Genomic DNA, 24,923 nt, shown 5'->3' on the forward strand with positions numbered 1-24,923 from the left:
ATTTAATTTAACTATTTAATATATAGACTTCATGTAATTCACAGTTTTTTTTCTATTATCATGTATTGCGTTGTACTGCTGCTGCAAAGTTAAATTTCACCACACACGCCAGCGATGTTAAACCTGATTCTGATTCTGAAAATCTTTCAGAAGTTGTGGAAAGATTTTTAACCTATTTGCAAATCTTTCTTTACAGGTTCGCACAGAAGGATGTCCAACTGTTACTATAACGAACCCATGAAGTTCTTCTATCATCTCAACCAGAATGATTCTCTCAAGAACAACTCGGACACAACCTATTACGTTGGGTTAGGAATCGGTGGCATTTGCATCCTGTTCATTTTCCTGTTCAATGTGATCATCATCTTGGTGATCCTGCTGAACAAGCAGTTCCACTTCCCCTACTACTACCTGCTCGCCAACCTGGCGGCGGCTGACATCTTCGCCAGCCTGGCCTACACCTTCCTCTTGCTGCACACCGGGAAGCTGGCCCGGATGTTGTCCGTGCAGATGTACTTCTTGCGACAGGCGCTGCTGGACGTCAGCATGAGCGCGTCCATCTACAACCTGCTGGTCATAGCGATCGAGCGCTACTACTCGGTCATAAAGATGCAACTGCACAGCACGCTATCCAAACGCCGCGTCTTCTGCCTCATCCTGGGCATCTGGGCCATGGCCGTCGTCATGACCACTATTCCCAACATGGGTTGGAACTGCATCTGCAACATCAGAACCTGCTCTGCGCTGGTGCCCATCTACAGCCGCAGCTTCCTAATCTTCTGGTCTCTGCTTAATCTCCTCACGCTCTGCATCACCACCGTCATGTATTTGCGCATCTACCTTTACGTAAGGAAGAAAACCTCGAAGATATCGTCCCACACCACCGGTTCCATCAAACGCAGGAAAATGCCGATGCGGCTGGTGAAGACCATCATAACCGTGCTTGGTAAGTCCACACCATAGGAGCAGAATTAGGCCACTCGGCCCATCAAGTCTACTCTGCCATTTCATCATGCCTGATTTATTATTCCTCCCAACCCCATTCTCCTCTTAGCCATAATTCAGTGGCTATTTTATTAGGTATACCTGCACACCGGCTTGTTAGTGCAAATATCTAATCAGCCAGTCATGCAGCAGCAACTCAGTTAGAAAAGCACTTAGATATGGTCAGGAGCTTCAGTTGCTGCTCAGAACAAACATCAAAATGGGGAATAAAAGTGATCTAAAGTGACTTTGACCGTGGAATGATTGTTGGTGTTTTCATGCACAACAGCCTCTGGAGTTTACAGAGAAAGGTGTGAAATGCAAAAAACGTCCAGTAAGCGGCAGTTCTTTAGATGTTAACACCTTGTTAATGAGAGAGGTCAGAGGAGAATGGCCAGACTGGTTTTAGCTGACGGTAACGCAAATAACCACACATTACAACGGTGGTGTGCAGAAGAGCATCTCTGAATGCACGGCACGTCGAACCTTCAAGTGATGGGCTACAGCAGCAGCAGACCGCAAACATACACCCGTGGCCACTTCATTAAGTGCAGGAGGTACTTAACAAAGTGGCCACTGAGGTATTTAAGAGCCTCTTAGATAGGCACTGGATGATAGAAAAATGGAGGGTTATGTGGGAGGGAGGGGTTAGACTGATTTTAGAATAAAGTAGATTAGATTAGATTAGATTAGGTTAGCAAGACAGTACAACATTGTGGGCCTAATGGCCTGTGCTGTTCTATGTTCTACAATTGAACAAGAGATAGATAAAGATTGAGGATTTGAAGGCCATAAGAAACTGGCGGAGAAGAGGAGTTTAGACCACTATAAATCACAATGACTGGTGGGGCAGGTTTAAGGGTTAGATTGATTTTAGAATAGGTTAGAAGGTCAGGACAACATTGTGGGCCGAAGGGCCTGGATTGTGTTGCACTGTTCTAAATTCTATGTTTGTTTCTCAGAATTCCAGCACCTGCAGCCTCTTGGGTCTCCACCGAAACGGAGACAGTTCAGAGGAGGGTCACTTGGCTGATTTTTGTGAACACAAGGATTGTCTGATGAAGAAGATTAGGTATTTTGGTTGGACTCATATACTCTGGAGATTAGTAAGAGAAAGGGAAGGAGAGGGAGCACCAGAGGGAGGTGATGGGCCTATGGGAAGAGAAGATGTAACAGCTGAACCAAAATGGGGAACGGAAAAAGGGAGAAGGGAGAGGTAAGAAATTACCAGAAATTTGAGAAATCGATGTTCATGCCATCAGGTTCAAGGCTACCCAGGCGGAATATAAGTTGTTGCTCCTCCAGTCTGAGTGTGGCAGGAGAATAGGCCATGGACAGACTTGCTGGAATGGGAATGGAAAGTCGAATTGAATCTAAAAACAAGGGAATCTGCAATGCTGGAAATCTTGAGCAACTCACACAAAATGATGGAGCAAGTCAGCAGGTCAGACAGCATGGGGAGCAGTCTTGAAGGAAAGGAGCCAAACCTGTTTTGTGGGTCTTTGGTGGAGAAAGAAGATTCGCTAACACAGGACTGAGAAGCCTAGAGGAGGAGGACAATGAGGAATCTGTTCTGTGAGCTCAGAGAACTTGCTGAGGCTTGTACCCACTGTGGGTGTGCCGGCCTAGAAACTGAGATGCGTTCTGACACCTCACCGGTGAGGTGTTGAGTCAGAGCAACAGGTCCGATGATATCTCTGTCTGTAGAAGGGTGCACTAATTCACTAGGGGCAAGCGGGGAACAGCTGGGAGGTGTTGCAAAGAAGCTATTCAAGAAAAATCAGAATCAGAGGTTTATTATCTCTGATATGTAACATGAAATTTGTTGTTTTGCAACAGCAGTACAGTACAATATATAAAATATAATAAATTACAATAAGAGTATTTTTGCTCTGCTGTCATTTTACACTACCTTAGTACACACATTATTACACATATATATAAGAATTAATAGTTTTTTAATTATGTATTACAATGTACACCTGTGGCAAAACAGCAAATTTTGCGACATATGCCAGTGATATTAAACCTGATTCTGATTCTGAAGAAATATACATATAAGAATAGAGAGGAAGTAGTGAGGTAGTGTTTGTGGGTTCGTTGTCCATTCAGAAATCTGATGGTGGAGGGGAAGAAGCTGTTCCTGAAACGTCGAATGTGTGTCTTCAGAATCCCGTGTGTCTGTCCTGATGGTAGCAATGAGAAGAGGGCATGTCCTGGGTGATGGAGTTCTTCACAATGGGTGCTGTCTTTCTGAAGGTTTCATGTCTTGAAGGTGCTTTGGAAGCTGGGGAGTCTAGTGCTCATGATGGACGTGGTTATTTACAACTTGCTGCAGCTTTTTCTGATCCTGTGCAGTGGCCCCTCCGTACGGCAATGTAGCCCCTCCACGGTCCATCTGTAGCAATATGGTGGCATTCCAAGTCTCCTCAGATTCCTACTGAAGTATAGTCACTGGTGTGCCTTCTTCGTGATCGTATCACTGTGTTGGTACCAATACAAACTGAAGCCTCTGATTCATGCAATGCACTAAATGCCGTCACGTGAGCTCTTGGACTGAGTCAGGTGGGAAACCTCTCCCAGGTCACAGAGAAACGAAAATTATAGGGTCATCACCTCACATTCTGCCTGGGCAGACTCCATTCTGCCGGCATGAACATCGAACTCTCAGACTTCCAGCCTAATCCAACTGGCCCCCATCACCTACATTCCCCTCTCCCCACCTTCTCCCTCAACATCTGTCTGTCAGCCACACACACCTCCCAATGCTCCCCTCCCCACCTCCCTGCCTTTTTCAATTCTCACCTTCTTCTCCTTTCTCTGAATCATTTGTTTACGGTACTATTTGTTTACTGATATTATTTGTGTACTTATTACTGTTTGCACGATTTGTTCTTTTACTGGATGTTTGTCACACTTCATTGTGTGGGGGGATTTTCATGGATTCTGTTGTGTTTCTTTGATTTGTGGCTGTTTGCAGGAAGATGTGTCTCAGTGTTGTATATAGAGCATAAGAGACAGGAATGTATGCGGGATGGTTTTTTGAACCAACATGTCGAGGAACCGACTAGAGAGCAGGCTATTCTGGACTGGGTTTTGAGCAATGAGGGAGGGTTAATTAGCGATCTTGTCGTGAGAGGCCCCTTGGGTAAGAGTGACCATAATATGGTGGAATTCTTCATTAACATGGAGAGTGACGTAGTTAATTCAGAAACAAAGGTTCTGAACTTAAAGAGGGGTAACTTTGAAGGTATGAGACATGAATTAGCTAAGATAGACTGGCAAATGACACTTCAAGGATTGACGGTGGATATGCAATGGCAGGCATTTAAAGGTTGCATGGATGAACTACAACAATTGTTCATCCCAGTTTGGCAAAAGAATAAATCAAGGAAGGTAGTGCACCCGTGGCTGACAAGAGAAATTAGGGATAGTATCAATTCCAAAGAAGTAGCATACAAATTAGCCAGAGAAAGTGGCTCACCTGAGGACTGGGAGAAATTCAGAGTTCAGCAGAGGAGGACAAAGGGCTTAATTAGGAAGGGGAAAAAAGATTATGAGAGAAAACTGGCAGAGAACATAAAAACGGACTGTAAAAGCTTTTATAGATATGTAAAAAGGAAAAGACTGATAAAGACAAATGTAGGTCCCCTGCAAACAGAAACAGGTGAATTGATTATGGGGAGCAAGGACATGGCAGACCAATTGAATAATTACTTTGGTTCTGTCTTCACTAAGGAGGACATAAATAATCTTCCAGAAATAGTAAGGGACAGAGGGTCCAGTGAGATGGAGGAACTGAGCGAAATACATGTTAGTAGGGAAGTGGTGTTAGGTAAATTGAAGGGATTGAAGGCAGATAAATCCCCAGGGCCAGATGGTCTGCATCCCAGAGTGCTTAAGGAAGTGGCCCAAGAAATAGTGGATGCATTAGTGATAATTTTTCAAAACTCGTTAGATTCTGGACTAGTTCCTGAGGATTGGAGGGTGGCTAATGTAACCCCACTTTTTAAAAAAGGAGGGAGAGAGAAACCGGGGAATTATAGGCCAGTTAGCCTAACGTCGGTGGTGGGGAAACTGCTGGAGTCAGTTATCAAGGATGTGATAACAGCACATTTGGAAAGCGGTGAAATGATCGGACAAAGTCAGCATGGATTTGTGAAAGGAAAATCATGTCTGACGAATCTCATAGAATTTTTTGAGGATGTAACTAGTAGAGTGGATAGGGGAGAACCAGTGGATGTGGTATATTTGGATTTTCAAAAGGCTTTTGACAAGGTCCCACATAGGAGATTAGTGTGCAAACTTAAAGCACACGGTATTGGGGGTAAGGTATTGGTGTGGGTGGAGAATTGGTTAGCAGACAGGAAGCAAAGAGTGGGAATAAACGGGACCTTTTCAGAATGGCAGGCGGTGACTAGTGGGGTACCGCAAGGCTCAGTGCTGGGACCCCAGTTGTTTACAATATATATTAATGACTTGGATGAGGGAATTAAATGCAGCATCTCCAAGTTTGCGGATGACACGAAGCTGGGTGGCAGTGTTAGCAGTGAGGAGGATGCTAAGAGGATGCAGGGTGACTTGGATAGGTTGGGTGAGTGGGCAAACTCATGGCAGATGCAATTTAATGTGGATAAATGTGAAGTTATCCACTTTGGTGGCAAAAATAGGAAAACAGATTATTATCTGAATGGTGGCCGATTAGGAAAAGGGGAGGTGCAACGAGACCTGGGTGTCATTATACACCAGTCATTGAAAGTGGGCATGCAGGTACAGCAGGCGGTGAAAAAGGCGAACGGTATGCTGGCATTTATAGCGAGAGGATTCGAGTACAGGAGCAGGGAGGTACTACTGCAGTTGTACAAGGCCTTGGTGAGACCACACCTGGAGTATTGTGTGCAGTTTTGGTCCCCTAATCTGAGGAAAGACATCTTTGCCATAGAGGGAGTACAAAGAAGGTTCACCAGATTGATTCCTGGGATGGCAGGTCTTTCATATGAAGAAAGACTGGATGAACTGGGCTTGTACTCGTTGGAATTTAGAAGATTGAGGGGGGATCTGATTGAAACGTATAAGATCCTAAAGGGATTGGACAGGCTAGATGCAGGAAGATTGTTCCCGATGTTGGGGAGGTCTAGAACGAGGGGTCACAGTTTGAGGATAGAGGGGAAGCCTTTTAGGACCGAGGTTAGGAAAAACTTCTTCACACAGAGAGTGGTGAATCTGTGGAATTCTCTGCCACAGCAAACTGTTGAGGCCAGTTCATTAGCTATGTTTAAAAGGAAGTTAGATATGGCCCTTGTGGCTACAGGGGTCAGGGGGTATGGAGGGAAGGCTGGGTTCTGAGTTGGATGATCAGCCATGATCATAATAAATGGCGGTGCAGGCTCGAAGGGCCGAATGGCCTACTCCTGCACCTATTTTCTATGTTTCTATGTTTCTATGAAAAGAATTAGGCCATTCAGCCCATGGAGTCTGCCCCACCATTTCATTGTGGCAGTTCCATTTTCCACTTCAACCCCATTCTCCTTGCATTCCCTCCGTAACCTTTCACACCCTGACTAATTGAGAACCTATCAACCTCCACCTTAAGTACACCCAATGACCTGGCCTCCGCTTTTCTTTCTCTTCCAACCCTTCTCTTCACCCCACTGCGCCCCTCACACACACACTGTCTCCCACTACTCCCCCCTGCTCTACCAGTCCCCCCGCCACCCCATTCCGCCGTGTCAGATAGTAGTCTACGTATTTTGACAATAAATGAGCTGGCCGGTGGTTTAGTGGCATCAGCACCAGGTTCCGAGGCAAGTGGAGAGGAACAACAGCAACAACTTTGATAATAAATGCACTTTCAACTTTGAACCTTCTCATTCCATCTTCTTCAGCCCCTTGTCAACTCCATCTGCCACTTTCAGCTTCTGCATCAACCCAGTCCTCATCTGCCTGCCGCTCTCCCTGACCTGGATCCGCCCATCATTCGCTGGCTTTTACTCCCTGCATTTCCCCTCTCCGTTTCCTGACCCCCACCCAACCTCTTTATGCCAGCTATCTCCCCCTTCCAGACCAAATTCGTTCATTCATTGGGAACTACTCCGATGTGATTCTAATTCCCTCAGCCCTCCCCAGCCCTGGGCACTGTTCCTCTGCAAACAGAGAGGTTGCTAAACCTCTCCCCCTGCATCTTCCTTCAACAACTAAATGGCCCCGACTGGGGGAGATGCAGGTGAGGTCGAGATTTTCTCTCACTAGGAGGAGATATACCTAGCTGGGGGAAAGATGTTAATAAGAATGGAAGAGTTCAGAGAAAATTTACAAGGATGTTGCTAGAAATTGAGGCCCTGAGTTATAAGAACTTCACACCCTGAAGCATAGGAGATTGAGAGATTTCATAGAGGCATTCAGAATTATGAGGGGTATAGAGAGGGTAAATACAAGCAGGCTTTCTTTCTTTGAGGTTGAGTGAGATTAGAACTGGAGGCCATAGGTTAAGGGTGAAAGGTGAAACATTTATTTATTTATTTAAATCTGACATCCGTCGCACAACATGAGGGAGTCAAAATCTTTGCATTATGACTCTGTCGCTGTAGTCAGACATGTGAATTTATAAATCTAATGGCTTGTAGAAAGAAGCTGTCCCGTAGCCTGCTGGCTTTAATGCTACGGTACTGTTTGCCAGACAAAAGCAGCTGAAACAGTTTACGGCCGGCGTGATTGGTGTCCCTGATGAACCTCTGGGCCTTTGTTCTGCACTCTGCTGCTGTAAATGTTCTCAATGGAGGGAAGTCATGTCCACAGATGTGCTGGGCTGTCCATACCACTCCCTGCAGTGCCCAGCGATCAAGGTTGGCGCAGTTCCCACACCACGCGGTGAGACAGCCAGTCAGGATACTCTCAGCGGTGCCCCTGTTGAAGATCTTGAGGACCTGGGGGCTAATGCCGAACTTCTTCAGTTGCCTGAGGTAGAAGATACACTGTTGTGCTTTTTTTTGCCACACAGCCGGCATGTACAGTCCAGGTGAGATCTTCAGTGAGGTGTATACCGAGGAATTTGAAACTACTCACACTCTCAACTGCAGACCCATTGATGGTGACCCACTGACGGAGACCCTGTCTCCGTTCCGCCTGTAATCCACAATATTTGAGGGTAACAAGGGGAACTTGACCTGAGGGTGGTTCAGGAATGGAATTGCTACTAGCAGGAGTACTGGGTGTATGTTTGAGTGCAACATTTAAAGGAAATTTGGATAGGTACAAGGATGGGAAGGGTATGGAGAGTTTTGGTGCAGGTCAATGGGACTAGGTAGAATAACCATTTGGCACGGACTGGTTGGGCCGAGGAGCTTGTTTCTGGACCCTCTCCAATGCCAGCACATCCATTCTTAGATATGGGTTCAATAGCTGCTCACCAGTGAGGCCTCACCAGTGCCTTATAATGCTCCAGCATTACATACTTGCTTTTGTATTCTAGTCCTCACCACCTTGCATTTGCCTTCCTCACCACCAACTCAATCTGCAAGCTAACCTTTAGGGAATCCTGCACTAGGACTCCCAAGTCTCTTTGCACCTCTGATTTCTGATTTTACTCCATTTAGAAAATAGTCTACGCTTTTATACCTTCTATCAAAAGTGCACCATCATACACCTCCCTGCACTGTATTCCATCTGCCACTTTTTTGTCCATTATCATAATCTATCTTCTTCTGCAGACTCATTGCTTCCCCAACACGACCTGCCCCTCCACCTATCTTTGTCTCATCTGCCAACTTGGCCACAAACTATCAATTCCATCATCCAAGTCATTCACGTATAATGTGAAAAAGAAGCGGTCCCAACACTGATCCTTGCGGGACACAACTAGTCACTGGCAGCCAACCAGAAAAGTGCCCCTTTATTCCCATTGTTTGCTTTTTGCCAGACAGCCAATTTTCTGTCCATGTTGGCACCTTTCCTGCAATGCCATGGCCCTTACCTTGGTTAGCAGCCTTATATGCAGCACCTTGTCAAAGGCCTCAATAGCCTTATGGAGATCCAAGTAAACAACATCCACTGACTCTCCTTTCTCTATCCTGCCTGGTATTTCCTCAAAGAATTCCATCAGTTTGTCAGTCAAAATTTCCTCTTAAGGAAACCATACTGACTTTGATGAATTTTATCACGTGCTTCCAAGTACCCTGAAACCACGTCCTTAACAATCGACTCCAGCATCTTCTCAACCACTGAAGTCCAGCTAACTGGCCTATTATTTCCTTTTTTTTTCCCCTCCCTCTCTTCTGAAAGCCTGGAATGACCTTCACAGTTTTCCAGTCCTCTGGAAACATTCCAGAATCCAGCAATTCTTGAACGATCATTACTAATGCCTCCATGATCTCTTTTAGCTACCTCTTTTGGAATCCTGTGGTGTAGTCTATCTGGTCCAAGTGACTTATCCACCCTCAGATCTTTTCACTGCCCAAGCACTTTCTCCCTAGTAATGGAGATTTCCTCAAAGAATTCAAACAGATTTGTCAGGCAAGACATGACTTAACCTTCCCCCTGCTCCCCACCCACTTCACCACCAGCGAGGACCACTGGGATTGAACGGGACATTTATTTATTTATTTTGAGATGCCACACAGAGCAGACTCTTCCAACTGAAGGAAGCCACACCACCCAGCAACCCACTAACCTGGTCAGAGGACAATTTACAATGACCGATTAGCCTACTGACCGGTATGTCTTTGGTCTAGAGCTCCAGGAGGAAACCCATGCGGCTCACGAGGAAGATGTACAAACTCCTTACAGACAGTGCCAGATGTAACAGCATCACGCTAACCACTGTGCTTACCATGACACATGACCAGCCATGGTTGTTGTGATGGGACCCCCATCTCCATCCAGCCACAGCTCTGCCTCCAAGGCTCGTTAGCCCAGGACCCTTGGTCCACAGCAGATCTGCAGAATTATCTTTTGTGGTGAATATCCCTGACAATTCCAATTTTACTCCTTAAACCGAGGAGTTTCTTAACCCCATCACCCTTACTGGGACATAGGCCGCTGACAGCAGCTCACCAGAGGCCTTTCTCCTGGGCCGAAGGTTGATCAGCTCTGTGATTTCCTCTTTACCACATGACTTGTAATGTCTTCCAGGTGAAGATCCTTGCTTTCCCAGGGATGAAGCCTTTGGAGCTTCTGTTGTCGTTTCTGTAGCTCAGGGTTTTAATGGAATGGGGCTGCTCGCCCTATGCCCCACCCTCATCCTTTCACAGCCGCGCTTGGTACCATCCATGGCGGAGTTAAGCCCAGAACGTGTTGACTTATTTATTCCACCCAAGTGAAGTCAGCCTCCACGCCTCACTTTCAAAATCTGGCCCACGTTCTTTTCACTAATTCCTCCCTAAAATCTCTTACCATGGTTGCCAATAGCAACAGTGGCCATAGAAACTAACTTGGAAGGCCCCAGATTGAGAAAGAAAAAGTGGGAGTGAGTTACATGTATTTCTCAAGGTTTACCAGCTGTGAGAGAAAAATAAGGAAAGAAATAATTTCTGGAAAATCCCCTTCCTTAAAGGTGGGGGCGGCCTGGCGGGGAGCAGAGACGGTTTCATGATAATTGAGGCAGTGAAAGATTACCTAGGATAGGTGTGAATGTGGACTTGAAATTACCATCAGATCAACCAAGGCCTTACTCAGCTATGCAGAGGCATCCAGAACATGCTCTCTTCTCACTTTTGCCATTAGGAAGGAGGTACAGGAGCTTCAGGACCCACACCATCAGGTTCAGGAACAGTTATTACCCCTCAACCATCAGGCTCCTGAACCAGAGGGGATAACTTCACTCGCCCCACCATTGAACTGATTCCACAACCTATGGACTCACTTTCAAGCACTCTTCATGACATGTTCTCAATATTTATTGCTTATTTATTTATTATTATCATTTTGTTTACTTTTTCCTTTATGTATTTGCATGGTTTGGTGTTTTCCGCACACTGCCTTTTTGTCTTTCTTTGTTGTGTGCGGGTTTTCATAGATTCCATTATGTTGCTTTGTATTAAGTTCAAAGTTCAAAGTAAATTTATTATCAAAGTACATATATGTCACCATATACAACCCTGAGATTCATTTTCTTGCAGGCATATTCAACAAATCCATAGAATAATAACCATAACAGAATCAATGAAAGACTGCACCAACTTGGGTGTTCAACCAGACAACAAACTTTGCAAATACAAAAAGAAAGAATCATAACAATAAATAAGCAATAAATACACATCGATAGAAATTTGCCAGAGCTTTCGATGTCATGCTGAATCTTCAGAAATCTGGTGCTGGAAAGGAAAAGCTTTTCCTAAAATATGGTGTCGTCAGGCTCGTCCCTGATGGTAGCAATGAGAACAGGGCATGTCCTCAGTGATGGATGCCACCTTCCTGAGGCGTTGCCTATTGAAGGTATCTTCGATGATGGGGAGCCCAGTGCCCCTGATGGAGCAGGCTGAGTGTCCACTGCTCTACAGCTGTTTCTGTGACTCGGAGCCCCCATACACCAGATGGTGTTGCAACCAGTCAAGTGCCCCACACAGTACTTTTTCCATTTTATTTTATTGAGATACAGCACAGAGTGGACTCTTCTGGCCCCATGAGCCACACCGCCCATAAACTCCTAATCACAGGACAATTTACAATGATCGCTTAGCCTACGAACTGGTATGTCTCTGCAAGGTGCGAGGGAAACCCACGCGGTCACGGGGAGAACGTACAAACTCCTTACAGGCAGCGGCGGAAATTGAACCTGGGTCACTGGTACTGTAAAGCATTGTGCTAACTGCTAGCTATCATAGTCCCTCCATGTCAGATGGTGCTGTAACTAGTTAGAATGCTCTCCACAGTACATCTATCTAAATTTGCTGGTCTTTGGTGATGTATACAAACTCCGAATGAAATATAGCCACTGTCATGCCTTCTTTGTAATTGCATCAATGTGTTAGACCCAGGGTAGATCTTCAGAGATTTTGACACCCAGGAACTTAAAGCTGCTCACCCTTTGTACTGGGGGCCCCTTGATGAAGACCAATGTGCGTATGGAGAAGATATGGGGGTTTTGGAGAGGCTGCAGACGAGATTCACCTGAATTAGAGGGCATGAACTATCAGGAGAGGTTGGAATGCACTGCTTGAGGCTGACATATTAGGGGTATGTAAGAAACCCTCAGATAGGAAAAAAGATGGAGGGATATGTGGGAAGGAAGGTTAGACTGATCTTAGATTAAAGGGTTGGCACAACATTGAGGGCCAAAGGGCCTTACTGTGCTGTACTGTTCTACGTTCTGTGTTCTGTGTATAGGTAGGGACAACTGTCAGAATCTTTCCCCAGGTTAAAATGTCAAATGTTAGAAGACTCAGTGGCTATTTTATTATGTACATCCTGGACCTGCCTGTAACTTGCTGGACCTGTAAGTTCATGGTCTTCTGCTGCTGTAGCCAGTCCACTTCAATGTTCGATGTGTTGTGCATTCAGAGATGCTCTTCTGCACACCGCTGTTGTAACGTGTGTTATTTGATTTACTGTCACCTTCCTGTCAGCTTGAACCAGTCTGGCCATTCTCTGACCTCTCTCATTAATAAGGCATTTTCCCCCACAGAACTGCCACACACTGGGTGCTTTTTGTTTGTTTTTCCCACCATTCTCTGTAAACTCTAGAGACTGTTGTGTGTGAAAATCCCAGATCAGCAGTTTCTGAGATACTCAAACCACCCCGTCTAGCACCAACAATCATTCTACAGTCAAAGTCACTTAGATCACATTTCTTCCCCATTCTGATGTTTGATCTGAACAACTGTCTGCATGCTTCTATGCTTTGAATTGCTGCCACGTGATTGGCTGATTGTTTTTTTTTGCATTATCGAGCAGGTGTACAGGTATACCTAATAAAGTGGCCACTGGGTGTAGCTTTAAGGTGAGGGGGGAAATTTTAAAGGAGATGTGCGAAGCAAGATTTTTTTTACACACGTAGAGTGGGTGCCTGGGTGGCGCTGGAAACAGTGAGAATATTGGCATGCAAGAGACGTTCAGGTAGGTACATGAACAGGTAGGAAATAGAGGGATGCAGATCATATGAAGGCAGAGGATTTGTTTAATTTGGCATTGTGGTCAGCACAGAAAATTTGGGCTGAAGGACCTAATCCTGTGCTGCGCTGTTCAAATTTCTATGCGCCAAACAGTTACAAGGATATTGCCAGGGCTGAGGGACCTGAGTTACAAGGAAAGATTGAATAGGTCAGGACTGTGTTCCCTAGGATGTAGAAGACAGAGGGGAGATTTGATAGAGGTATACAAAATTATGAGGGGTATAGGTAGGGTGAATGCAAGCAGACTTTCTCCACTGATGTTGGTTGGGACTACGACTAGAGGTCATGGGTTAAGAGTGAAAGGTGAAAGGTTTAAGGAAATCATGAGAACGTCTTCACTCAGAGGGTGGTGAGGCTGCCAGCACAAGTGGAGCATGCAAGCTCAATTTCAATGTTTACGGGAAGCTGGGATAGACACATGGATGGTAGGGGTATGGAGGGCTATGGTCTCGGTGCAGGCCAGTGGGAGGAGGCAGTTTAAATGGTTCAGCATGGACTAGTTGAGCTGAAAGGCCTTTTTCTGGGCTGTGTTTCTCTAAGACTCCGTCAAGTTTGCGGGGCCACACTGGCGCCCAGCGTGGTTGAAGGTGGGCGCGTTTTTAGGATCCTGATGTGACTTGATCACTTGCCGTGCTAGCCAGCAATGCAACAGGTTTGGGAAACACCGAAGGTGTGTCTGGCTGCTGTCGCTTCTGAGTCTTTGCCTGTCGGCCATTCGAACCCATTCACTGAGGAAGCAGGGCCTCAGCCTGTCCCACGCCTTGCCAGCAAGATACACTCCCTCGCACAAGCTGAAACAGGCTCAGAGGAAACTACTAAAACACTGTGAAGTTCACCACAGTCTGCACAGAGTGCACACAAGGGACCGTAGTCCGGTGTCGTCAGTAGTCAAAACTCCTCAGAGTCAGGATGTAACATGTTTACAAAGAAATTTATCTCCTGAGATCACATGAGATGGGTGGAGTACATGAATTCCAGGAAAATGCTCTGATTTGTGTTAAAAAGAAAACAACTTCATTTCAAATTCAAACCGATGATAAGAGTGAGATTTTTTTTTTAATAAGGACTTGTATTAAAAACTATAAAGTTCAAAAAGTTCTAAGTTCAAAGTAAATTTATTATCTAAGTACATATGAGATCCATTTCCTTGCGGGCATATTTCTGAACAAGGGCTTTTCTCTCAAAGATAAAGATAAGTTGTATTTGTCACATGTACATCGGAACGTACAGTTTAGTGAAAGGAGTTGTTTCTGTCAGTGAGGGTAGCTCTTGGGGCCGTCTGCAAGTGTTGCCACACTTGGGCACCAAAGCATGCCTGCAACTTGCCAGCCCTCGCCCATGTGCCTTAGAATGTGGGAGGACATCGGAGCACCCAGAGGAAATCCACGCGGAACAAACTCCTTACAGACTGCGGCAGGAATTGAGCCCGAGTTGCTGGCACTGGAAAGCATTACACCACCGGACCAACCTCATGGCATTTCATCTTCCATGTCAGCAGACGGCAGACATCAGGACTGTATGCTGAATTCAAAAATCTTAGAAGAAAGAGAGGGGAATCTCATTAAAACCTATCGAATATTGAAAGGCCCAGATAGAGTGGGTGTGGAGAGGATACTTCCTATAGTGGCGAAGTCTAGGACCAGGAGGCACAGCCTTAGAATGGACATCCCTTTAGAACAGAGATAAGGAAGGTTTTCTTTAGCTGCTCAATCTGTGGAATTCATTGCCAAACCATTGGGTATATTTAAATAAATAAAGGCATCCTCTTGCGAGACCATGGATCTGCACCTGGAAAGTCTTCACTCTCCAGGGTGCAGGCCTGGGCAAGGTTGTATGGAAGACCAGCAGTTGCCCATGCTGCAGGTCTCCCCTCTCCATGACACCAATGTTGTCCAAGGGAAGGGCATTAGGACCCATACAGCTTGGCACCAGTGTCGTCACAGAGCAATGTGTGATTAAGTGCCTTGCTCAAGGACACAACACGTTCCCTCGGCTGGGGCTCGAACTCACGACCTTCAGGTCGCTAGTCCAATGCCTTAACCACTTGGCCACGTGGGTATATTTAATGCGGTGGTTAACAGGTTCTTGATTAGTCAGGGCATCAAAGGTTACGAGGAGAAGGCAGGAGAATGGGGCTGAGAAGAGAGATAAATCAGCCATGATCAAATGACAGGGCCAGCTCGATGGGCTGAATGGCCTAAAGCTGCTCCTATGTCTTCTGTACTAAACGTCCTTATTTGTGAAAGCTAATGATCAAACCTACGACCTGTGATGCTACGTTCAGGTTGTTCTCTGGCAAAGATGTGATCGGTAGGTGGGAAGCCTTCAAAGGGGAAATTTTGAGAGTGCAGAGTTTGTATGTTCCTGTCAGGATTAAAGGCAAATTGAATAGGAATAAGGAACCTTGGTTCTCAAGGGATATTGCAACTCTGATAAAGAAGAAGAGGGAGTTGTATGAAATGTATAGGAAACAGGGGGTAAATCAGGTGCTTGAGGAGTATAAGAAGTGCAAGAAAATACTTAAGAAAGAAATCAGGAGGGCAAAAAGAAGACATGAGGTTGCCTTGGCAGTCAAAGTGAAGGATAATCCAAAGAGCTTTTACAAGTATATTAAGAGCAAAAGGATTGTAAGGGATAAAATTGGTCCTCTTGAAGATCAGAGTGGTCGGCTTTGCGCGGAACCAAAGGAAATGGGGGAGATCTTAAATAGGTTTTTTGCGTCTGTATTTACTAAGGAAGCTGGCATGAAATCTATGGAGTTGAGGGAATCAAGTCGTGAGACCATGGAAACTGTACAGATTGAAAAGGAGGAGGTGCTTGCTGTCTTGAGGAAAAATAAAGTGGATAAATCCCTGGGACCTGACAGAGTGTTCCCTTGGACCTTGAAGGAGACTAGTGTTGAAATTGCAGGGGCCCTGGCAGAAATATTTAAAATGTCGCTGTCTACGGGTGAAGTGCCGGAGGATTGGAGAGTGGCTCATGTTGTTCAATTGTTTAAAAAAGGATCGAAAAGTAATCCAGGAAATCATAGGCTGGTGAGTTTAATGTCAGTAGTAGGTAAGTTATTGGAGGGAGTACTAAGAGACAGAATCTACAAGCATTTGGATTGACAGGGGCTTATTAGGGAGAGTCAACATGGCTTTGTGCGTGGTAGGTCATGTTTGACCAATCTGTTGGAGTTTTTCGAGGAGGTTACCAGTAAAGTGGATGAAGGGAAGGCAGTGGATATTGTCTACATGGACTTCAGTAAGGCCTTTGACAAGGTCCCGCATGGGAGGTTAGTTAGGAAAATTCAGTCGCTAGGTATACATGGAGAGGTGGTAAATTGGATTAGACATTGGCTCGATGGAAGAAGCCAGAGAGTGGTGGTAGAGAATTGCTTCTCAGAGTGGAGGCCTGTGACTGGTGGTGTGCCACAGGGATCAGTGCTGGGTCCATTGTTATTTGTCATCTATATCAATGATCTGGATGATAATGTGGTAAATTGGATCAGCAAGTTTGCTGATGATACAAAGATTGGAGGTGTAGTAGACAGTGAGGAAGGTTTTCAGAGCCTGCAGAGGGACTTGGACCAGCTGGAAAAATGGGCTGAGAAATGGCAGATGGAGATTAATACTGACAAGTGTGAGGTATTGCACGTTGGAAGGACAAACCAACGTAGAACATACAGGGTTAATGGTAAGGCACTGAGGAGTGCAGTGGAACAGAGGGATCAGGGAATACAGATACAAAATTCCCTAAAAGTGTCGTCACAGGTAGATAGGGTCGTAAAGAGAACTTTTGGTACATTGTTCTTTAGTAATCGAAGTATTGAGTATAAGAGCTGGAATGTTATGATGAGGTTGTATAAGGCATTGGTGAGGCCGAATCTGGAGTATTGTGTTCAGTTTTGGTCATCAAATTACAGGAAGGATATAAATAAGGTTGAAAGAGTGCAGAGAAGGTTTACAAGGATGTTTCCGGGACTTGAGAAACTCAGTTACAGAGAAAGGTTGAATAGGTTAGGACTTTATTCCCTGGAGCGTAGAAGAATGAGGGGAGATTTGATAGAGGTATATAAAATTATGATGGGTATAGATAGAGTGAATGCAAGCAGGCTTTTTCCACTGAGGCAAGGGGAGAAAAAAACCAGAGGACATGGGTTAAGGGTGAGGGGGGAAAAGTTTAAAGGGAACATTAGCGGGGGCTTCTTCACAGAGAGTGGTGGGAGTATGGAATGAGCTGCCAGACGAAGTGGTAAATGCGGGTTGTTTTTTAACATTTAAGAATAAATTGGACAGATACATGGATGGGAGGTATATGGAGGGATATGGTCCGTGTGCAGGTCAGTGGGACTAGGCAGAAAATAGTTCGGCACAGCCAAGAAGGGCCAAAGGGCCTGTTTCTGTGCTGTAGTTTCTATGGTTCTATGGTTCGCAGAGTTATGGATCTGTATTCCCAGGTCCCTCAATTCTACCACATTCCTCAGTGCTCTACCATTCACCTGGAAAGTAGTACCCTGCTTTGTGTGTCTGGCCCTGGATTTCCAGCGTCTGCAGAATTTCATGTAATTATGATCACGAGGTTAATGTGCAGAATGAAAGAATTACCCTCAACTCTATCATATCCAAAGACAGCCTGTTCTGGGGTTGGAGGAACACAGCAGGTCAGGCAGCATCTATGAAGGGGGATAAACAGACGACATTTCAGGCTGAGATGCTTCATCAGGACCTCATGATCATTAAGCCATGATTCTAACCCAAGGACTGGTTGTGATCTGGAACCCACTGCCTGTAAGAAGGTGGAAGCCGATGCACTTGTGGTTTTGGTAGTTAAAAAACACAGGGTTATGGGAAAACAAGTGACTGGATGGCTGGCAAAGGGCCAGACAGCTTCCTTCCCTCTTATAGACACAAGACGTTCTGCAGATACTGGAGATCTTGAGCATCATGCACAAATTGGTGGAGGAACTCAGCAGGTCAGGCAGCACTTATGCAGGGAAATAAACAGTCACATGGTCAGCAGACAGCCATCATCAGGACTGGCCCAAAGTGCCGACGGTTTATTCCAAATGGTTCTAAATGGAGTAAATGGTTCAATTTAATATCAGAAAATATCTATTAGATTAGATTATGAGAACACTCAGTCCTCTTTTATTGTCATTTAGAAATGCATACATGCATTAAGAAATGATACAATGTTTCTCCGGAGTGATATCACAGAAAACAGGACAAACCAAAGACTAACACTGACAGAATCACATAATTATAACATATAGTTACAGCAGTGCAGAGCAATACCGTAATTTGATGAAGAACAGGCCATGGGCACGGTAAAAAAAAGTCTCAAAGTCCCGAGTCGATGGACTCCCAAGGCCCCGATAGCAGGCAGCAAAAGGGAGAAACTCCCTGCCATAAACCTCCAGGCACCGTCCACTTGCCGATACCTTGGAAGCAGCCGACCACAGCCGACCCTGAGTCCATCCTTCCGAAAACTCCGAGCTTCTGAGCAGCTTCCCGAGCGCCATCCTCTGCCGAGCGCCTTCGACCTCTCCCCGGCCGCTGAAACACATAAAGCCGAGGATTTCAGGGCCTTCTGCTCCGGAGATTCCGGTTACCACACAGTAGCAGCGGTGGCGAAGCGGGCGTTTCAGAAGTTTTCCAGATGTTCCTCCATGCTCTCACGTCTGTCTCCATCAAATCAGAATTCTGCACGGTTCCCTACTTGACCGATAACAGATATACAGTATAAAACCTGAAATTCTTACTCTTCATAGACAGCCACGAAACAAGAAACCCCAAAGAGTGAATGCTAGAAACATCGGAAGCCCAAAGCACCCCCCTCCCACACACAAGCAGCACCAGAAATATCGACCCTCCCCTTCTTCCTCCCCCCACTTGCACCACCCCCCCGGCACGCAAGCAATAGTAAAAGCCCCCTGAAAGAGACCTTGATCAAAACTATACAGTGCACTCTAGCAAATCCCTAATACATGTAAATACATATGGTGAATAAATTTGATCCATGATTAGGACTGAGTAATAAGGACCCAGAGCTGATGAAGAGTCTCAGCCCCAAATGTCGACTGTTTATTCCCCTCCATAGATGCTGCCTGAGCTGCTGAGTTCCTCCAGCATTTTGTGTGTTGCTCAATATTTCCAGCATCTGCAGAATCCTTTGTATTTGGTGTCTGGGTCTGAAGGCCTAACTGGAAAATAATTGTTTATTTTCCACTGATAATTCTCGGCATGATGCAGGATTTCAAAGTTCAAGGTTCAAAATTCGAAGTAAATGTTCTATCAAAGTACATTTATGTCACCATATACAACCCTGAGATGCCTTTTCTTGCGGGCAGTTAAAGAAACACAAATACAATGAAAAATTACATACAAGACAGACAAACAATGTGCAAAAGAAAACAAACCACGTAAACACAAAAATAAAAAAATAGCGATAATAAATAAGTAATACATATTGAGAACTTGAGATGAAGAGTCTTTGGAAGTAAATCCCTAGGTTGGGGGAAGAGTTCCATGATGGGGTGAGAGAAGTTGAGTGAAGTTATCCCCTCTGGTTCAGGATCCTGATGGTTGAGGGGTAATAACTGTTCCTGAATCTGGTGGTGTGGATCCTGAGGTTCCTGTACCTTCTTCCTGATGGCAGCAGCGAGAAGAGAGCATGGCCTGGTGGTGGGGTCCCTGACGATGGATGCTGCTTTCCTGTAACAATATGCCATGTAGATGTGCTCAATGGTGGGGAGGGCTTTACCTGTGATGGACTGGGCCATATCCGTTACTTTTAGTAGGCTTTTCTTTCAAGGGCATATCTTACAAATTTCTACAGATGCATCATGGAGAACATTCGAACTGGCTGCATCACAGTCTGGTATGGGGGTACGGGTGGTATCGTACAGGATTGAAATAAGCTGCATTGAGTTGTAAACTTAGCTCCATCATGGAAACTAGCCTCTGTAGTATCCAGGACATCTGCAAGGAGGGATGCATCCATCGTTAAGGACCCCCATCACCCAGGACAAGCCCTCTTCTCATTGCTACCATCAGGGAAGAGGTACAGAAGCCCGAAGGCACACACTCAATGATTCAGGAACAGCTTCCTCCCCTCTGATGTTTTTTTCTGTTATTATGAATTGCATTGTACTGCTGCCGCAAAGACAAGAAATCTGACGACACATGCCAGTGATATTAAACCTGTTTCTGATCGGTGTTTCCATAGCAGGCTGTGATACAGCCAGTCAATTTACTCTCCACCGCACATCAATAGAAGTTTGTTTTAAAAACGCAAACAACAGGAATTCTGCAGATGCTGGAAATTCAAGCAACACATATCAAAGTTGCTGGTGAACACAGCAGGCCAGGCAGCATCTCTAGGAAGAGGTGCAGTCGACGTTTCAGGCCAAGACCCTTCGTCAGGACTAACTGAAGGAAGAGTTAGTAAGAGATTTGAAAGTGGGAGGGGGAGGGGGAGATCCAAAATGATAGGAGAAGACAGGAGGGGGAGGGATAGAGCTAAGAGCTGGACAGGTGATTGGCAAAAGGGATATGAGAGGATCATGGGACAGGAGGCCTACGGAGAAAGACAAGGGTGGGGGGAAGCCCAGAGGATGGGCAAGGGGTATAGTCAGAGGGACAGAGGGAGAAAAAGGAGAGTGAGAGAAAGAATGTGTGTATAAAAATAAATAACGGATGGGGTACGAGGGGGAAGTGGGGCATTAGCGGAAGTTAGAGAAGTCGATGTTCATGCCATCAGGTTGGAGGCTACCCAGACGGAATATAAGGTGTTGTTCCTCCAACCTGAGTGTGGCTTCATCTTTACAGTACAGGAGGCCGTGGATAGACATATCAGAATGGGAATGGGATGTGGAATTAAAATGTGTGGCCACTGGGAGATCCTGCTTTCTCTGGCGGACAGAGTGTAGGTGTCCTCACAGCTATCTGGACTATTCCTCTTCTCACCCTGTCTCTTGCAAAAATGCCATCCCCTTCTTGCAATTCCTCCATCTCCGTCACATCTGCTCTCAGGATGAGGCTTTTCATTCCAGGATGAGAGCGATGTCCTCCTTTTTTAAAGAAAGGGGCTTCCCTTCCTCCACTATCAACTCTGCTCTCAAACGCATCTCCCCCATTTCACGTACCTCTGCTCTCACTCCATCCTCCCGCCACCCCACTAGGAATAGGGTCCCCCTGGCCCTCACCTACCACCCCACCAGCCTCCGGGTCCAACATATTATTCTCTGTAACTTCCACCACCTCCAACGGGATCCCACCACTAAGCACATCTTTCCCTCCCCACCTCTCTCTGCTTTCCGCAGGGATCGCTCCCTATGCGACTCCCTTGTCCATTCGTCCCCCCCATCCCTCCCCACTGATCTCCCTCCTGGCACTTATCCGTGTAAGCGGAACAAGGGCTGCACATGCCCTTACACTTCCTCCCTTACCACCATTCAGGGCCACAAACAGTCCTTCAGGTGAGGCGTCACTTCACCTGTGAGTCGACTGGGGTGATATACTGCGTCTGGTGCTCCCGATGTGGCCTTTTATATATTGGCGAGACCCAACGCAGACTGGGAGATCATTTTGCTGAACACCTATGCTCTGTCCGCCAGAGAAAGCAGGATCTCCCAGTGGCCACACATTTTAATTCCACATCCCATTCCCATTCTGACATGTCTATCCGCGGCCTCCTCTACTGTAAAGATGAAGCCACACTCAGGTTGGAGGAACAACACCTTATATTCCGTCTGGGTAGCCTCCAACCTGATGGCATGAACATCGACTTCTCTAACTTCCGCTAAGGCCCCACCTCCCCCTCGTACCCCATCTGTTACTCATTTTTATGCACACATTCTTTCTCTCACTCTCCTTTTTCTCCCTCTGTCCCTCTGAATATACCCCTTGCCCATCCTCTGGGTCCCCCGCCCCCCCCCCCGTCTTTCTCCCTGGACCTCCTGTCCCATGATCCTCTCGTATCCCTTTTGCCAATCACCTGTCCAGCTCTTGGCTCCATCCCTCCCCCTCCTGTCTTCTCCTATCATTTTGGATCTCCCCCTCCCCCTCCCACTTTCAAATCTCTTACTAACTCTTCCTTCAGTTAGTCCTGATGAAGGGTCTCGGCCTGAAACGTCGACTGTACCTCTTCCTAGAGATGCTGCCTGGCCTGCTGCATTCACCAGCAACTTTGATGTGTGTTAATAGAAGTTTGTCAAAGTTTTAGATGACGTGACGATTTAATATGCAATCATTCAAAAGCTCTCAGTATTGGTAAAGTGTGTTACCAGGAAATTAAATCTAGGGGGTGGGGAAAAAGTTTTCAGGCTGTTTGGGTGTAACTAAGGGAGTGTCCCTATGATCTGCTTTTGGCTTATAATTATTAACTACCTAGATTAATGACTTGTAGAAGAGAGAATGATGCTAAGGCCCACATTTGCTGATGGCAATAAAATGAATGGGAGGGCCCGGTATTGAGATGATGTGTGGACAGGTTGAATAAGTAGTGAAATCCTGGCAAAAGAAGTTCAAGTTCACTGTAGAGTAACACGCACACACAAAATGCTGGAGGAACACAGCAGGTCAGGCAGCAGCTATGGAAATGAATAAACTGCCAAAGTTTTGGGTCGAGACCCTTCATCTGGACTGGAAAAGAAGGGGACAGAAGCTAAGATAAGAAGGTGGAGGGAGGGGGAGGAGCACACCTGGCAGGTGGCAGGTGAGACCAGGTGAAGGGAAGGTGGGTTGGGGGTCATGCTGTGAGCAGCATGAAACAAGTTGTGTAAAAAGAGACCAAAAACAGTGAAGTAGTGTTCCTGGGTTCATTGTCCGTTCAGAAATCTGATGACAGAGGTGAAGAAGCTGGCCCTGAAATACTGAGAGTGTGAGTGTGACTCCTGTACTTCCTCGTTGATGGTAGCAATGAGGAAGAAGGCATGTCCTGGCTGATGGACACTGCTATTCTTTGAGGCATCACCTTTTAAAGATGTAATTCAAAATATATAAAATATAATAAGAAGGCAGTGTCCAAGATTTTTTAATGTCATTTCCAGTAGACAAATGGAAAGGGGAACGAAATAATTCCAGATCCGAGGCAGCACAAAAAAGTAGTAAGATAAAGAACACAATAACAATAAAAACACAATAAATATAAGTACATAAGATAGGTTCTACTTACTGAGTTGTGAGATAGATTTGGAGGAGATGAACTTACATACCAGACTGTGAGTTAATCAGTCATATTTGGATAAACACTCAGCCTTGGGATACAAAATCTGACCTACCCCGATCACTTAGTATGACTTAGAACGTCATTGTGTATTGTATTTGATTTTAGTCTGCTCATGTTTTATCGAGACTGTGTTAGACCATGAGACATAGGTGCAGAATTTGGGTTGGCACAGTAGCGTAGTGATTAGCACAGCGTCTTACAGTTCCAGCGACCCAGGTTCAATTCCTGCCACTGCCTGTTGGAGTTTGTACGGTCTCCCCGTGACTGCATGGGTTTCCTCCGGGTGCTCCGGTTTCCTCCCACAGTCCAAAGACCTACTAGTTGGTAGTTTAATTGGTCATTGTGAATTGTCAAGATGTACCCTCAGCGAGAGAGGAGATTGCTGAGCCTCTGGCGATGATCTTTGCATCATCAATGGGGATGAGAGAGGTTCTGGAGAATTGGAGGGTTGCTGATGTTGTTCCATTATTCAAGAAAGGGAGTAGAGATGGCCCAGGAAATTATAAACCAGTGAGTCTTACTGCAATGGTTGATAAGTTGATGGAGAAAATCCTGAGGGGCAGGATTTATAGAAACATAGAAACATAGAAAATAGGTGCAGGAGTAGGCCATTCGGCCCTTCGAGCCTGCACCACCATTTATTATGATCATGGCTGATCATCCAAATCAGAACCCCGCCCCAGCCTTCCCTCCATACCCCCTGACCCCCGTAGCCACAAGGGCCATATCTAACTCCCTCTTAAATATAGCCAATGAACTGGCCTCAACTGTTTCCTGTGGCAGAGAATTCCACAGATTCACCACTCTCTGTGTGAAGAAGTTTTTCCTAATCTCGGTCCTAAAAGGCTTCCCCTCTATCCTCAAACTGTGGCCCCTCGTTCTGGACTTCCCCAACATCGGGAACAATCTTCCTGCAGCTAGCCTGTCCAATCCCTTTAGGATCTTATACGTTTCAATCAGATCCCCCCTCAATCTTCTAAATTCCAACGAGTACAAGCCCAGTTCATCCAGTCTTTCTTCATATGAAAGTCCTGTCATCCCAGGAATCAATCTGGTGAACCTTCTTTGTACTCCCTCTATGGCAAAGATGTCTTTCCTCAGATTAGGGGACCAAAACTGCACACAATACTCCAGGTGTGGTCTCACCAAGGCCTTGTACAACTGCAGTAGTACCTCCCTGCTCCTGTACTCGAATCCTCTCGCTATAAATGCCAGCATACCATTCGCCTTTTTCACCGCCTGCTGTACCTGCATGCCCACTTTGAATGACTGGTGTATAATGACACCCAGGTCTCGTTGCACCTCCCCTTTTCCTAATTGGCCACCATTCAGATAATAATCTGTTTTCCTATTTTTGCCACCAAAGTGGATAACTTCACATTTATCCACATTAAATTGCATCTGCCATGAATTTGCCCACTCACCCAACCTATCCAAGTCACCCTGCATCCTCTTAGCATCCTCCTCACAGCTAACACTGCTACCCAGCTTTGTGTCATCCACAAACTTGGAGATGCTGCATTTAATTCCCTCATCCAAGTCATTAATATATATTTTAAACAACTGGGGTCCCAGCACTGAGCCTTGCGTACCCCACTAGTCACCGCCTGCCATTCTGAA

The 24,923-nt window shown here is 45.7% G+C and overlaps 1 protein-coding gene across 1 annotated transcript in view; it reads left to right on the forward strand.

Moving 5' to 3' along the window:
• Nucleotides 1-24,923, forward strand: part of LOC134355270 (lysophosphatidic acid receptor 3-like) — a 41,426-nt gene that overhangs the window by 10,700 nt on the left and 5,803 nt on the right. Inside the window, exon 2 of the mRNA XM_063065065.1 lies at nt 197-946. Coding sequence (XP_062921135.1) covers nt 197-946 — 750 coding nt within the window. The remainder of the gene's footprint in view (nt 1-196; nt 947-24,923) is intronic.

The sequence above is a fragment of the Mobula hypostoma genome, chromosome 12 (assembly GCF_963921235.1).
Source record: "Mobula hypostoma chromosome 12, sMobHyp1.1, whole genome shotgun sequence".
NCBI lineage: Eukaryota > Metazoa > Chordata > Chondrichthyes > Myliobatiformes > Myliobatidae > Mobula > Mobula hypostoma.